The 14,198-nt window shown below is 53.0% G+C and overlaps 1 protein-coding gene across 1 annotated transcript; it reads right to left on the bottom strand.

Annotated features, from left to right (window-relative positions):
* Window positions 1–1,683: 1,683 nt before the first annotated feature.
* Window positions 1,684–3,547, bottom strand: LOC103460505 (chymotrypsin A-like). The gene is made up of 7 exons (XM_008402707.3): window positions 3,450–3,547; window positions 3,163–3,266; window positions 2,719–2,798; window positions 2,576–2,654; window positions 2,324–2,504; window positions 2,000–2,133; window positions 1,684–1,909 (listed from the first exon to the last, which is right to left on the bottom strand). The coding sequence occupies exons 1-7, from the start codon at window positions 3,544–3,546 to the stop codon at window positions 1,748–1,750; spliced, it is 837 nt and encodes a 278-aa protein (XP_008400929.2). The 5' UTR covers window position 3,547; the 3' UTR covers window positions 1,684–1,747.
* Between the last annotated feature and the right edge of the window lie 10,651 nt (window positions 3,548–14,198).

Genomic DNA, 14,198 nt, shown 5'->3' with positions numbered 1-14,198 from the left:
CGCCAGACGTTCCCAGCAGACCCTCACTACACGTTTGGGCCTGCCAGGTCTGACCGGCTTCCTCCCCCACCACCGGAGCCAACTCGCCACCAGGTAGTGGTCAGTGGACAGCTCCGCACCTCTCTTCACCCGAGTGTCCAAGACATACAGTCGCAGATCCGATAAAAAAAATCGATCATCGAACTGCGGCCGAACAAGGGTGTGCTAGGGTGTCCTGGTGCCAAGTGCACATATGGACGCACTTATGCTTGAACATGGTGTTCGTGATGGACAATCCGTGACGAGCACAGAAGTCCAACAACAGAACACCACTCGAGTTCAAATCGGGGGGCCGATCCTCCCAACCACGCCTCTCCATATCTCACTGTCATTGCCCACGTGAGCGTTGAAGTCCCCCAGTAGAACAAGGGACAAGGGAGTCCCCAGGAGGGGCACTCTCCAGTACCCCCTCTAAGGACTCCAAGAAGGGTGGATAATCTTAACTGTTGTTCGGCCCATAAGCACAGACAACAGTCAGAACCCGTCCCCCCACCCGTAGGTGGAGGGAGGCTACCCTCTTGTTCACCGGGGTAAACCCTAACGTACAGGCTCCAAGATGGGGGCAACAAGTATGCCCACTCCTGGCCGGCACCTCTCACCGTGGGCAACTCCAGAGTGGAAGTACATCCAGCCCCTCTCAAGGAGACTGGTTCCAGAACCAGAGCCATGTGTCGAGGTGAGGCCGACTATTTCTAGCCGGAACCTCTCAGCCTTGCAGACTAGCTCCGGCTCCTTCCCCACCAGAGAGGTGACGTTCCACGTCCCGAGAGCTTCTGCAGCCGAGGATCAGACCGCCAGGGTCCCCTCCCCTCGGGTGCAGTAACACACTGCACCCGACCCCTTTGGCCCCTCCGACAGGTGGTGAGCCCATTGGAAGGGGGACCCACGTCTCCTCTTCGGGCTGAGCCTGGCCGGGCTCTGTGGGTAAAAGCCCGGCCACCAGGCGCTCACCATCGTGCTCCACCTCCAGGCCTGGCTCCAGAGTGGGGCCCCGGTGACCTGCGTCCGGGCGAAGGAAAACCAAGTCCAATGTTATTCCTCATCATAGGGCTCTTCGGGCTGCGTTTCGTCTGGTTCCTCACCTAGGACCTGTCTGCCTTGGGTGACCCTACCAGGGGCATAAAGCCCCAGACAGCATAGCTCCTAGGATCATTGGGACACTCGAACCCCTCCATCACGATAAGGTGGCAGCCCCACATATTACACCAAGTTTAATTCAACTTGGTGTAATATGTTTCAATAGAAATATCCTACGTAAGAGATAGCGCTAATTAAACCATGGATATAATTTGGAGTGAATTTTCTTATTTAAAACACTATTAATTTTATCTAATATTGAACATAAGGTTAAGTTTTTACAACTAGCTTTTTTTAAATGTATTTTCTTAACACATGCCATAAATTTCAGTACAACCTTGACTGTATATTTGTTTTGATTGAAAATTATGCTTATATTAACTTGAATAATATGTCTTAATATCTTATTGGTTGAATGTTGTACAAAATGACAAAATGCTGTAATATCTTCTGTTTGGAAGTAAATGTGTTTGATTTTAGCTTTATTTATGAGGATTGATTGGTTTCACATAAACTCAGTGAGAGATGAAGATGAGGGTCTGCAGGAGATCAAGACATGGCAGCAGGTTTAGTCAGTTTCTGTGTTTTATTGAAGATCAGGCTACAAGTGGAGGCTGACTGCTAAGCATGCTCAGTTGGCAGCGATGGTCTGGTCGATCCAGGCGCGCAGCTCTGTGACGCGGGCGTAGACACCGGGGGAGCTGGTGCTGCAGGTGCTGCTGCCCCAGGACACGATGCCCACCAGAGTCCAGGCTCCATTCTTCTCACAGACCAGAGGACCTCCAGAGTCACCCTGAGGAACAGAGCAAAGAAACCCAACAGGCTGGTGAAAACTGGGAGGTCAAACTGGATGAACAGAACCAGGTCAGAACTAAACTCCCACCATGCAGGAGGAGGCTCCGGCCGCTCCGGCGCAGATCATCAGGTTGGTGATGTTGCTGCCCCAGTATCGACTGCAGTCAGGGTTGGTGAGGAGGGGCAGAGCGACCTGCTGCAGCAGGGGTGGGGTGGTAGCGGCTGAAAAACACAACAGTCACCAGAACGTTCAAATTCATTAGAAACTATGTTCCAAGTCAGGCAGCCCCGTATATTTACTACAGGTCTGAAAAATATGACAGGACCCGTTTTATTAATTATTGTAAAGCTTTTGTTGCTTGCAATCTCTTGACTATTCTCTCAAAGGCTTGTGAGCGTCAGCAGCTGTTACCGTTGTAGCGGGTCAGACCCCAGCCAGAGGTCACACACAGCATGCCTCCAGGGAAGTTATCGGAGGACTCAGCCAGGCACACAGGGGAAACCCGCATGTTGAGCTGGGCGGGGCTGGACAGCTTGATCAGGGTGATGTCGTTATTGATGGTGTAGCTGTTGTACTGGGGGTGTCTGAACACCTGGCAGGAAGTGACATGTTTAGGAGCGGCAGGGTAAGGTCAGAGGATGTGATGTGAACGGTCTCACTTACCTTGCCAGGAGAAATCACCTGGATGCTCTCTGCGTTGGAGGAGCGGTCGTGCTCTCCGAGGACCACACGGTCGCCGGTCCTGCAACACACCAACACTTGGATCTCTTTTTAGGTAACGCAGACCTCAGGTGTGTGATGTTTACCTGATAGTGCAGTGAGCAGCTGTCACCACCCAGTTCTCATTGATGAGAGAGCCTCCGCAGAAGTGGAAGCCAGTGTAATCCTGAAACAGAGTTTGGTCCCGTTTTAACAGCTGTGTAAGTTGTAATAACTACAGCCTGACGTAAGGCCGTACAGGTCAGAGGTCAGTTCAGACACGCAGCTGATAAACAATGATGAGGTGACGGCAGCACGCCAAGGCCGCCGTTTGACGGCAAAGAGAAGCTAGGTTGGCATTTTCCAGTCCTGGAAATAGAGTCCATAGAGTTGTTCAGTTGAAGTGATGATCTGCAGGAGTAGGAGGTAGCGATCCTTGTACCAGGAACGGTTATCAGTTAGGAAATATTTCTATGTCAGATGGTTCTTAAAAAGGAGGTGAGCATCCCTGAAGTTAACAGAATAAAGCATCTTTGCTTGTGTGAGTTTACCTGAAGAGACACCTGCCAGGGCCAGGAGTGAGGCACAGCCTCCTCACCGTTCACAATACGGGCGTAACCGGTGATGACGGGACTGATGGCAGGTGAGCCGCAACCTGATGACATCATCATTACATCATTACCAACATCAATTAGAAACAAACTCCTGGCATCTCAGGAGAAGGACGTGTTTCCTCTCCCTTCAACCCAAGCTGGACGTCTTTCTAAGTTCATGCGGCGTAAGCGGTCTGCAGACACGCTCGTCTCTGAGCGACTCTGCTGATGAAGGCCGGTCTCACCGTAGGCGGCGCCGACGAAGGCGAGGCAGGAGAGGATCCACAGGAAGGCCATGGCTCGATCATGTCCACTCCCTTTGGGCCCACTGCTTTTATACATCAGTGGCGTGACATGATTGGACGGGACAGCAAGGACATCTTATCAGAGGACAGTGGGAGTTTGGACAGGTGTGGGTATTTTTCCACCTGAACAGGCAGGAACACGAAGGTCAGAATGAGACTGAGACCATAAGGCTGGAGGTTAAATTAGAATTAAAATCAAACTGTTACCAAAGTGAAGCCTCAGTGTCTCTGCAGGGCTCCTCTAAGGGTCCAGGGCCCATCTGGACCCCTAGCAAGGCTCACCATCCGTTCTGTAAGCCTCAGCCTCCTGAGGACTCTCCGACCTCCTGTGATGTTGATGTGGTTCTCTGTGTCTTTTGTTTTGAGCCGATCCATGTCATGTCCCTCTTTTCCCTTATTCCTTGCACCTGTGTCGCTCCCTGATTGTTTCCCTTCTTACCCCTCTCTCAGTCACAACCACGCTGCCAGATTATCGAATGCTTTCAGCTAGCAGTGTTCCAGCACTCCCATCTTGTCCTCATTGTTGCAACCACGCTCTTGTTCCCCGGATTTTCCCCGTTGCCTTGCCCTTGTTGGATTGTCTCTGATTGCCCATCTCGATCTTGACCCACGCCTGTTTTGGATACTCCGCTCTTGCCCACTCCCACGGATACCTATTCTGCTCTCTGCCTCATCATCCATGACCTCAGCCCGTCTAAGGATTTGGATCTGGTACTTCTGCTGAACACGCCATGTTTTAATAAATCTGAATTTTCTGCATTTCTGTGTTGTGGCTGATTTTCCGGATCCCTCTAAGGTAGCGGTTCTCAACGTGGGCGGTACCGCCCCCCAGGGGGCGTTTAAAGGACGGCAGGGGGCGCTGGCAGACATTTTTACAAAAAGGGGGCGCTGGGATGCCTTTGGGGGGCGTTTAGTTGAAGGTAAACTTCACACCTTAAATGCACAACAATACCAGTTTAGACTTTGAGCAACTTGGTAAAACTGTATTGTGTAACATTAAACCATGCTTGGCTGCAACTGTATCGATGGCAGCTCTTCTTCTTCTATTCAGTGTTTGTAGCTTCATGGCTCCGCATCAGTTCAGCGTTACACCGGCTGATGACGCTGCTGTGATTCACTTTGTCTGGTATTTATGTAGCTACATATGTTTTGGCAGTTCTGTGATCATGTCAAAGCAGCAATTTATATTAAAAAATGTTTTATTCCCGTTTGAAAGCTGCCCGTTTCCATGGAAGAACAACAGAAAATCGCTCTTATAAACATGTAATTACTAAAATCACGATGCCCTCACTGTGTATCCCTCTGAAAAATAAACCCATTTAAATAAAGATATCCCTCCATGGTGATACCACGATAGAGAGCATTCATTTTACGAGGGTTAGGGTTAGCGTATAGCGTTAACACCGGTGCTGCAAGTGGTCCGACATGAAACGGGTTTGATGGAACAACACAGCACTTTTATATTTCAATAATCAGAATGCCGAAATTGTTTCCGTTGTTTTAAAAGTCTGCCTTTTCCCCATCGATATGCTTCCCGACCGCCCTGCACCTTCGGGAGAAAAAAAAAACCCGCTGCGCACATTGCACAAAATTCTGAAACATGAGAAGCGGGCAAAACGGAGCAACAAACTAGATGTGAATTATTAGATTAGATGTGAATTAATAAAAACAGAGAATCCGACGCTGAACAGTGAAAAATCAACACAAGATGTGAAACATGATGATCAGGCGGCGCAGCAGGTGATGAGTGAAGATTACTGATGGTCAATAAACGATAAAATAAATGTAGCAACAGGAAAGAAACTAAAGTGGACATAGCAATAAACCAAGAGAGGATAAAACTAATCAAATGAAACTAAATGGAAATGAATGAAGAACAAAATGCAAGAATAAACTAAGAAACTAAAGTAAATACAGAGGAATAAACTGGTATGGCAAGACCTTTCGAGCAATAATTAATACAGAGACTGTATGGCAAGAATAAACAGACACTATTTCCAGATAAAAGGTAAAATTATATTATTGAAATGTCATGAGCAGGAGCGCAACTACACATTATTCAGGTGGATGCGAAAACATAAATCGGCGCCCCCCCCAAAAAGGAGCGTAGAAACATACACTTGCCTCCTCCAGACACCAATACATTTAGGTAAAACTCGCTACATTTACCCCGTTATGTGCGCGAGGTGAAGCAGCGTAAGGCGCTGAAGTGTACGGGAAAACATAATCGGTGCGCCGATTCAAAACATCGACAATAATGATAGTAACATTAATAATAAAATAATAGTCAGTGCAAAGTAGCCTACAAATTCTTTGGTGGGGGGGTGAGGGACCTGGATTAGGGCTAGGGGGGCGCTGGCCCGAAAAAGGTTGAGAAACACTGGGCTAAGGAGTCATGACTCTGAGTGCCTTTGTCTCTGCCTTCAACCTCCTTTGCTTCTTTTTTTGGTTTCTGGCTCCTTTGAGTCTTAGTTAAGTTCCCTTCGTGTTAATTAGCCTTGTTTTGTGTTTTGTTATTTTCCGCCTCAGTATTTCAACTTCTGTTTTTATGTTTGCCATAGTAAATGGACTGAACTTATATAGCGCTTTTCCAATAATTTTGACCACTCAAAGCGCTTTACACTGGAGTCACCTTCACCCATTCACACTCACACATTTATACACCGATACGCAGATCAGTAGGCAGTTTGGGGGGGAAGTGCCCAGAGGCACATCGACATGAGGCTGGAATCGAACCTACAACCTTCCGATCTCTACCCACACAGCCAGTCACCCTTTGCTGAATCCTTCTGTTCAGTTCCTGATCTACTCTCTGATCTTCCATCTTCCTCCTTCCAGTGGTACCTATTTTCTGAAGGTTTTCTGTATTTGGGTCCTTTCAGATGTAACAATATGTACCTGATGTTCTGCAACATCTTTCAAGAAGAAGAGCATGTCATCCAGATGGATGAAGAGAAGATGTTAGTCTCAGGGAACATGATTAACAAGGTCCTGGAAAACAGCAGGAGCATTTAACAACCCCATGATGAACAGGCACCCCAAGTGACCCACAGGAATCTTAAAAGCTGTTCCATTCATCTCATTTTCTGAAAAAGACAGTAGGAGCTAGAATTGTTTTTATTGGCTTTAATATGACAGATTATCCCTGCAGCTGGGGATTTTTCTACATTTTTCTCCATAGCATCTCTTTCAAGTTTAGACAGATTGTAAACGTCTGCTAGGTGCTAAAGTGGTTCCTGAAAGAAGATCTGTGGGACAGTCAGTGGGTCTGTGGGGTCCTGGTCTCACAGACCCTGGGTGCCCATAAGGAAGGTCCATAGGAACAGAACTGGTCACTGCAGAGACCATTTGATGCTTGGACTGTGTTTCTGGAATTACCGGCATCCTAAGACAACAAAACTTGGTCTCATGTCTGATGAGTGACAGCTGAGAGACTTTCCATCCACAGACGGGACTGAAGGGATCGGAGAGGTTTGGTGGGAATTCAGTGCAGTTTCACTGGTTCTACATTTTGCTGGGATCCATGAGAGTTTGAACAGGGAAATAGTTGTTTATGTGTTAAGCTATCCTTTGATGTTTATATGGTTGCTTGTTGAATTGATGTCTGCTTTCTCTGTGCTTTTTGGAATAATATGATTATTGCTGACAGTGCAGCTGTTCTCAGCTCAGCCTCCTAAATGTTGACTCTGTTATCGCTGTGTCCACAGATCACTGACACGTGGGAAAGTGCTGGGAGTAAAACTCTTAATTTAGCCAGAATGCATCCACAATTTCCCAGCACTGTTTTAGAAAAATTATCAAATGACCTTCATCAAAAAGATGAGAGATGAATAGCTTCACGTCAATATTAATCAATTCATCCACATAACAAATGTTTTTGTGATTCTGCATCTTCAGCGATAACTAGACGTCATCCTGCAGGAAAAACTGTTTCAGTTTCTTGTTACATTTTTTTTACCTGCTTAGTTTCTGAAAGTTCAGTTGAGGGCATAGAGAGCATGTGAGCCAATCAGAGAGCTTTGTGTCAGGTCATGTGACCCATGAGAATGGCTTCTGCCTCAGCTCTGATGAGCAGCTGACACCAGAGCCAACGGCCGCTCTGATTGGCCGCCGGCTTCAGAAGTAAATTGCTACAGAAAATCATCATCATCTTCACCGTCACAGGTCTGAATGGTCCAGAACGCTGCTGCTGGAGTTCTGACTAGAACCAGGAGGATAGAGACACCACCCAGATCTACACCACCCAGTTTTACACTACTCGGTTCTACACCACCTGGTTCTACACCAACCATTTCTACACCACCTGGTTCTACACCACCCGAATCTACACCACCTGGTTCTACACTACTCGGTTCTACACCACCGGGTTCTACACCACCCGAATCTACACCACCTGGTTCTACACTACTCGGTTCTACACCACCCGGTTCTACACCACCGGGTTCTACACCAACCATTTCTACACCACCTGGTTCTACACCACCCAGTTTTACACTACTCGGTTCTACACCACCGGGTTCTACACCAACCATTTCTACACCACCTGGTTCTACACCACCCGAATCTACACCACCTGGTTCTACACTACTCGGTTCTACACCACCCGGTTCTACACCAACCATTTCTACACCACCTGGTTCTACACCAACCATTTCTACACCACCTGGTTCTACACCACCCGAATCTACACCACCTGGTTCTACACTACTCGGTTCTACACCACCCGGTTCTACACCAACCATTTCTACACCACCTGGTTCTACACCAACCATTTCTACACCACCCGAATCTACACCACCTGGTTCTACACGACTCGGTTCTACACCACCCAGTTCTACACGACTCGGTTCTACACCACCCAGATCTACACCACCCGGTTCTACACCACCCAGATCTACCACAAATCTGAAACAAACTTCCAGAAAATTGCGAAACGGCTGCAGCACTGAATGCGTTTAAATCCAGACTGAAGCCAGCAGGTTGGAGCTTCTTTGATTTGTAGAAAATGGAACATTGATCGACACATTGAATGATTTAAATGATGAATTTAATCAAATCAATCAATCAAGTTTATTAGTATAGCATCTTTCTGCAACAAGGCAGCTCAAGGTGATCATAGAGACACATTAAACATCAGATTCTTCATTTTTTATTGGTTGTTTCCAAATAGTTTCTAACCAGCTGGTTTTACTCTGGAACTCGCGGTTTCAGTTGTTTTATAGTTTTCTGGAAGTTTATTCTAGATCTGTGGTGAATAGAAGCTGAATGCTGCTTCTCTTTATTTGGTTCTGATCTGGTTCTGTTCAGATAAATCCTGATTTTTTTTTACATTTTCTCCACAGACGTTTGCAACAAGCAGTTATACCAAAGTGAATCAGCAGAGGGCAGCAGAGACAACAGACGAGCAACAGATTCATGTGAAACTGACTGATTATTCAGAGCTCAGAGACAGGAAGTGACTTAAAGTCCTGCAGAGGATCAGATGAGGTCCGACATGTTTGACTGAGGAGGAAAAGACGACCAGATGTTTGAACCGTCCCCTGAAGTATCAGGGAGTCGTTTGATAGGGTTGTGTTTCCATCATGTATTTAATTGCTTTTCATGGTTTTGTCATATTTGATCATGGATTAATCGATGTTGTGTTTCCCATCAGAACCAGGTTATTCTAATGAGGTTTCAGGTTAAACTGTGAGCAGAAGGCAGACAGCCAGAGGACACCCTGAGGACAGCCAGAGGACACCCTGAGGACAGCCAGAGGACACCCTGAGGACAGCCAGAGGACAGCCTGAGGACACCCTGAGGACAGCCTGAGGACACCCTGAGGACAGCCTGAGGACGCCCTGAGGACAGCCAGAGGACAGCCTGAGGACAGCCTGAGGACGCCCTGAGGACAGCCTGAGGACAGCCAGAGGACAGCCAGAGGACACCCTGAGGACAGCCTGAGGACAGCCTGAGGACGCCCTGAGGACAGCCTGAGGACAGCCAGAGGACACCCTGAGGACAGCCAGAGGACAGCCAGAGGACGCCCTGAGGACACCCAGAGGACAGCCTGAGGACACCCAGAGGACAGCCAGAGGACAGCCAGAGGACGCCCTGAGGACACCCAGAGGACACCCAGAGGACACCCTGAGGACACCCAGAGGACGCCCTGAGGACACCCAGAGGACACCCTGAGGACAGCCAGAGGACGCCCTGAGGACAGCCAGAGGACACCCAGAGGACAGCCAGAGGACAGCCAGAGGACACCCTGAGGACAGCCAGAGGACAGCCTGAGGACAGCCTGAGGACACCCTGAGGACAGCCTGAGGACACCCTGAGGACACCCTGAGGACAGCCAGAGGACACCCTGAGGACAGCCAGAGGACAGCCTGAGGACAGCCTGAGGACACCCTGAGGACAGCCTGAGGACACCCTGAGGACAGCCAGAGGACAGCCAGAGGACACCCTGAGGACACCCTGAGGACACCCTGAGGACAGCCAGAGGACACCCTGAGGACAGCCTGAGGACACCCTGAGGACACCCAGAGGACGCCCTGAGGACACCCAGAGGACACCCTGAGGACAGCCAGAGGACGCCCTGAGGACAGCCAGAGGACACCCAGAGGACAGCCAGAGGACAGCCAGAGGACAGCCTGAGGACAGCCAGAGGACAGCCTGAGGACAGCCTGAGGACACCCTGAGGACAGCCTGAGGACACCCAGAGGACACCCTGAGGACAGCCAGAGGACAGCCAGAGGACGCCCTGAGGACACCCAGAGGACAGCCTGAGGACACCCAGAGGACAGCCAGAGGACGCCCTGAGGACAGCCAGAGGACACCCTGAGGACACCCTGAGGACAGCCAGAGGACACCCTGAGGACAGCCAGAGGACACCCAGAGGACAGCCAGAGGACAGCCAGAGGACACCCTGAGGACAGCCAGAGGACAGCCTGAGGACAGCCTGAGGACACCCTGAGGACAGCCTGAGGACACCCTGAGGACAGCCTGAGGACAGCCAGAGGACACCCTGAGGACAGCCTGAGGACACCCTGAGGACAGCCTGAGGACACCCTGAGGACAGCCTGAGGACAGCCAGAGGACAGCCAGAGGACAGCCTGAGGACAGCCAGAGGACAGCCTGAGGACAGCCTGAGGACAGCCTGAGGACGCCCTGAGGACAGCCTGAGGACAGCCAGAGGACACCCTGAGGACAGCCAGAGGACAGCCAGAGGACGCCCTGAGGACACCCAGAGGACAGCCTGAGGACACCCAGAGGACAGCCAGAGGACAGCCAGAGGACACCCTGAGGACACCCAGAGGACACCCAGAGGACACCCTGAGGACACCCAGAGGACGCCCTGAGGACACCCAGAGGACACCCTGAGGACAGCCAGAGGACGCCCTGAGGACAGCCAGAGGACACCCAGAGGACAGCCAGAGGACAGCCAGAGGACACCCTGAGGACAGCCAGAGGACAGCCTGAGGACAGCCTGAGGACACCCTGAGGACAGCCTGAGGACACCCTGAGGACACCCTGAGGACAGCCAGAGGACACCCTGAGGACAGCCTGAGGACAGCCTGAGGACAGCCTGAGGACACCCTGAGGACACCCTGAGGACAGCCAGAGGACACCCTGAGGACAGCCAGAGGACGCCCTGAGGACAGCCAGAGGACACCCAGAGGACAGCCAGAGGACAGCCAGAGGACACCCTGAGGACAGCCAGAGGACAGCCTGAGGACAGCCTGAGGACACCCTGAGGACAGCCTGAGGACACCCTGAGGACACCCTGAGGACACCCTGAGGACAGCCAGAGGACAGCCAGAGGACACCCTGAGGACAGCCAGAGGACAGCCAGAGGACACCCTGAGGACAGCCTGAGGACACCCTGAGGACACCCTGAGGACAGCCAGAGGACACCCTGAGGACAGCCTGAGGACAGCCTGAGGACACCCTGAGGACAGCCTGAGGACACCCAGAGGACACCCTGAGGACAGCCAGAGGACACCCTGAGGACAGCCAGAGGACAGCCAGAGGACAGCCAGAGGACACCCTGAGGACAGCCAGAGGACACCCTGAGGACACCCTGAGGACAGCCTGAGGACACCCTGAGGACACCCAGAGGACACCCTGAGGACAGCCAGAGGACGCCCTGAGGACAGCCAGAGGACACCCTGAGGACAGCCAGAGGACAGCCAGAGGACACCCTGAGGACAGCCAGAGGACAGCCTGAGGACAGCCAGAGGACACCCTGAGGACAGCCAGAGGACACCCTGAGGACAGCCAGAGGACACCCTGAGGACACCCTGAGGACACCCTGAGGACACCCTGAGGACAGCCAGAGGACACCCTGAGGACACCCAGAGGACACCCTGAGGACAGCCAGAGGACACCCTGAGGACACCCTGAGGACAGCCTGAGGACAGCCAGAGGACACCCTGAGGACAGCCAGAGGACAGCCTGAGGACAGCCTGAGGACACCCTGAGGACAGCCAGAGGACACCCTGAGGACAGCCAGAGGACACCCTGAGGACAGCCTGAGGACAGCCTGAGGACAGCCTGAGGACAGCCTGAGGACACCCAGAGGACACCCTGAGGACAGCCAGAGGACACCCTGAGGACAGCCAGAGGACACCCAGAGGACAGCCAGAGGACACCCTGAGGACAGCCAGAGGACAGCCTGAGGACAGCCTGAGGACACCCTGAGGACAGCCTGAGGACACCCTGAGGACACCCTGAGGACAGCCAGAGGACACCCTGAGGACACCCTGAGGACACCCAGAGGACAGCCAGAGGACACCCTGAGGACAGCCAGAGGACAGCCTGAGGACAGCCTGAGGACACCCTGAGGACACCCTGAGGACAGCCAGAGGACACCCTGAGGACAGCCTGAGGACACCCTGAGGACAGCCTGAGGACACCCTGAGGACAGCCTGAGGACAGCCAGAGGACACCCTGAGGACAGCCAGAGGACACCCTGAGGACACCCAGAGGACAGCCTGAGGACAGCCAGAGGACAGCCTGAGGACAGCCTAAGGACAGCCTGAGGACGCCCTGAGGACAGCCTGAGGACAGCCAGAGGACACCCTGAGGACAGCCAGAGGACAGCCAGAGGACGCCCTGAGGACACCCAGAGGACAGCCTGAGGACACCCAGAGGACAGCCAGAGGACAGCCAGAGGACGCCCTGAGGACACCCAGAGGACACCCAGAGGACACCCTGAGGACACCCAGAGGACGCCCTGAGGACACCCAGAGGACACCCTGAGGACAGCCAGAGGACGCCCTGAGGACAGCCAGAGGACACCCTGAGGACAGCCAGAGGACAGCCAGAGGACACCCTGAGGACAGCCAGAGGACAGCCTGAGGACAGCCTGAGGACACCCTGAGGACAGCCTGAGGACACCCTGAGGACAGCCAGAGGACACCCTGAGGACAGCCAGAGGACAGCCTGAGGACAGCCTGAGGACACCCTGAGGACAGCCTGAGGACACCCTGAGGACAGCCAGAGGACACCCTGAGGACACCCTGAGGACACCCTGAGGACAGCCAGAGGACACCCTGAGGACAGCCTGAGGACAGCCTGAGGACACCCTGAGGACAGCCTGAGGACACCCAGAGGACACCCTGAGGACAGCCAGAGGACACCCAGAGGACAGCCAGAGGACACCCTGAGGACAGCCAGAGGACACCCTGAGGACAGCCTGAGGACAGCCTGAGGACACCCTGAGGACAGCCTGAGGACACCCAGAGGACACCCTGAGGACAGCCAGAGGACACCCTGAGGACAGCCAGAGGACAGCCAGAGGACAGCCAGAGGACACCCTGAGGACAGCCAGAGGACAGCCAGAGGACAGCCAGAGGACAGCCAGAGGACAGCCAGAGGACAGCCTGAGGACAGCCAGAGGACAGCCAGAGGACAGCCAGAGGACACCCTGAGGACAGCCAGAGGACAGCCAGAGGACGCCCTGAGGACAGCCAGAGGACAGCCTGAGGACAGCCAGAGGACACCCTGAGGACAGCCTGAGGACACCCTGAGGACAGCCAGAGGACAGCCAGAGGACACCCTGAGGACAGCCTGAGGACAGCCTGAGGACACCCTGAGGACAGCCTGAGGACACCCTGAGGACACCCAGAGGACACCCTGAGGACACCCAGAGGACACCCTGAGGACACCCAGAGGACGCCCTGAGGACACCCAGAGGACACCCTGAGGACAGCCAGAGGACACCCTGAGGACAGCCAGAGGACAGCCTGAGGACAGCCTGAGGACACCCTGAGGACAGCCTGAGGACACCCTGAGGACACCCTGAGGACAGCCAGAGGACACCCTGAGGACAGCCTGAGGACAGCCAGAGGACGCCCTGAGGACAGCCAGAGGACACCCTGAGGACAGCCAGAGGACAGCCAGAGGACACCCTGAGGACAGCCAGAGGACAGCCTGAGGACAGCCTGAGGACACCCTGAGGACAGCCTGAGGACACCCTGAGGACACCCTGAGGACAGCCAGAGGACACCCTGAGGACAGCCAGAGGACAGCCTGAGGACAGCCTGAGGACACCCTGAGGACAGCCTGAGGACACCCTGAGGACAGCCAGAGGACACCCTGAGGACACCCTGAGGACAGCCAGAGGACACCCTGAGGACAGCCTGAGGACACCCTGAGGACAGCCTGAGGACACCCTGAGGACACCCAGAGGACACCCTGAGGACA

This window comes from Poecilia reticulata, chromosome 3 (genome assembly GCF_904066995.2).
Source record: "Poecilia reticulata chromosome 3, P_reticulata-male-v2, whole genome shotgun sequence".
NCBI classification, from domain to species: domain Eukaryota; kingdom Metazoa; phylum Chordata; class Actinopteri; order Cyprinodontiformes; family Poeciliidae; genus Poecilia; species Poecilia reticulata.
The sequence above is the reverse complement of the archived record's forward strand: the minus strand, read 5'-3'. Positions and strand labels throughout refer to the sequence as shown.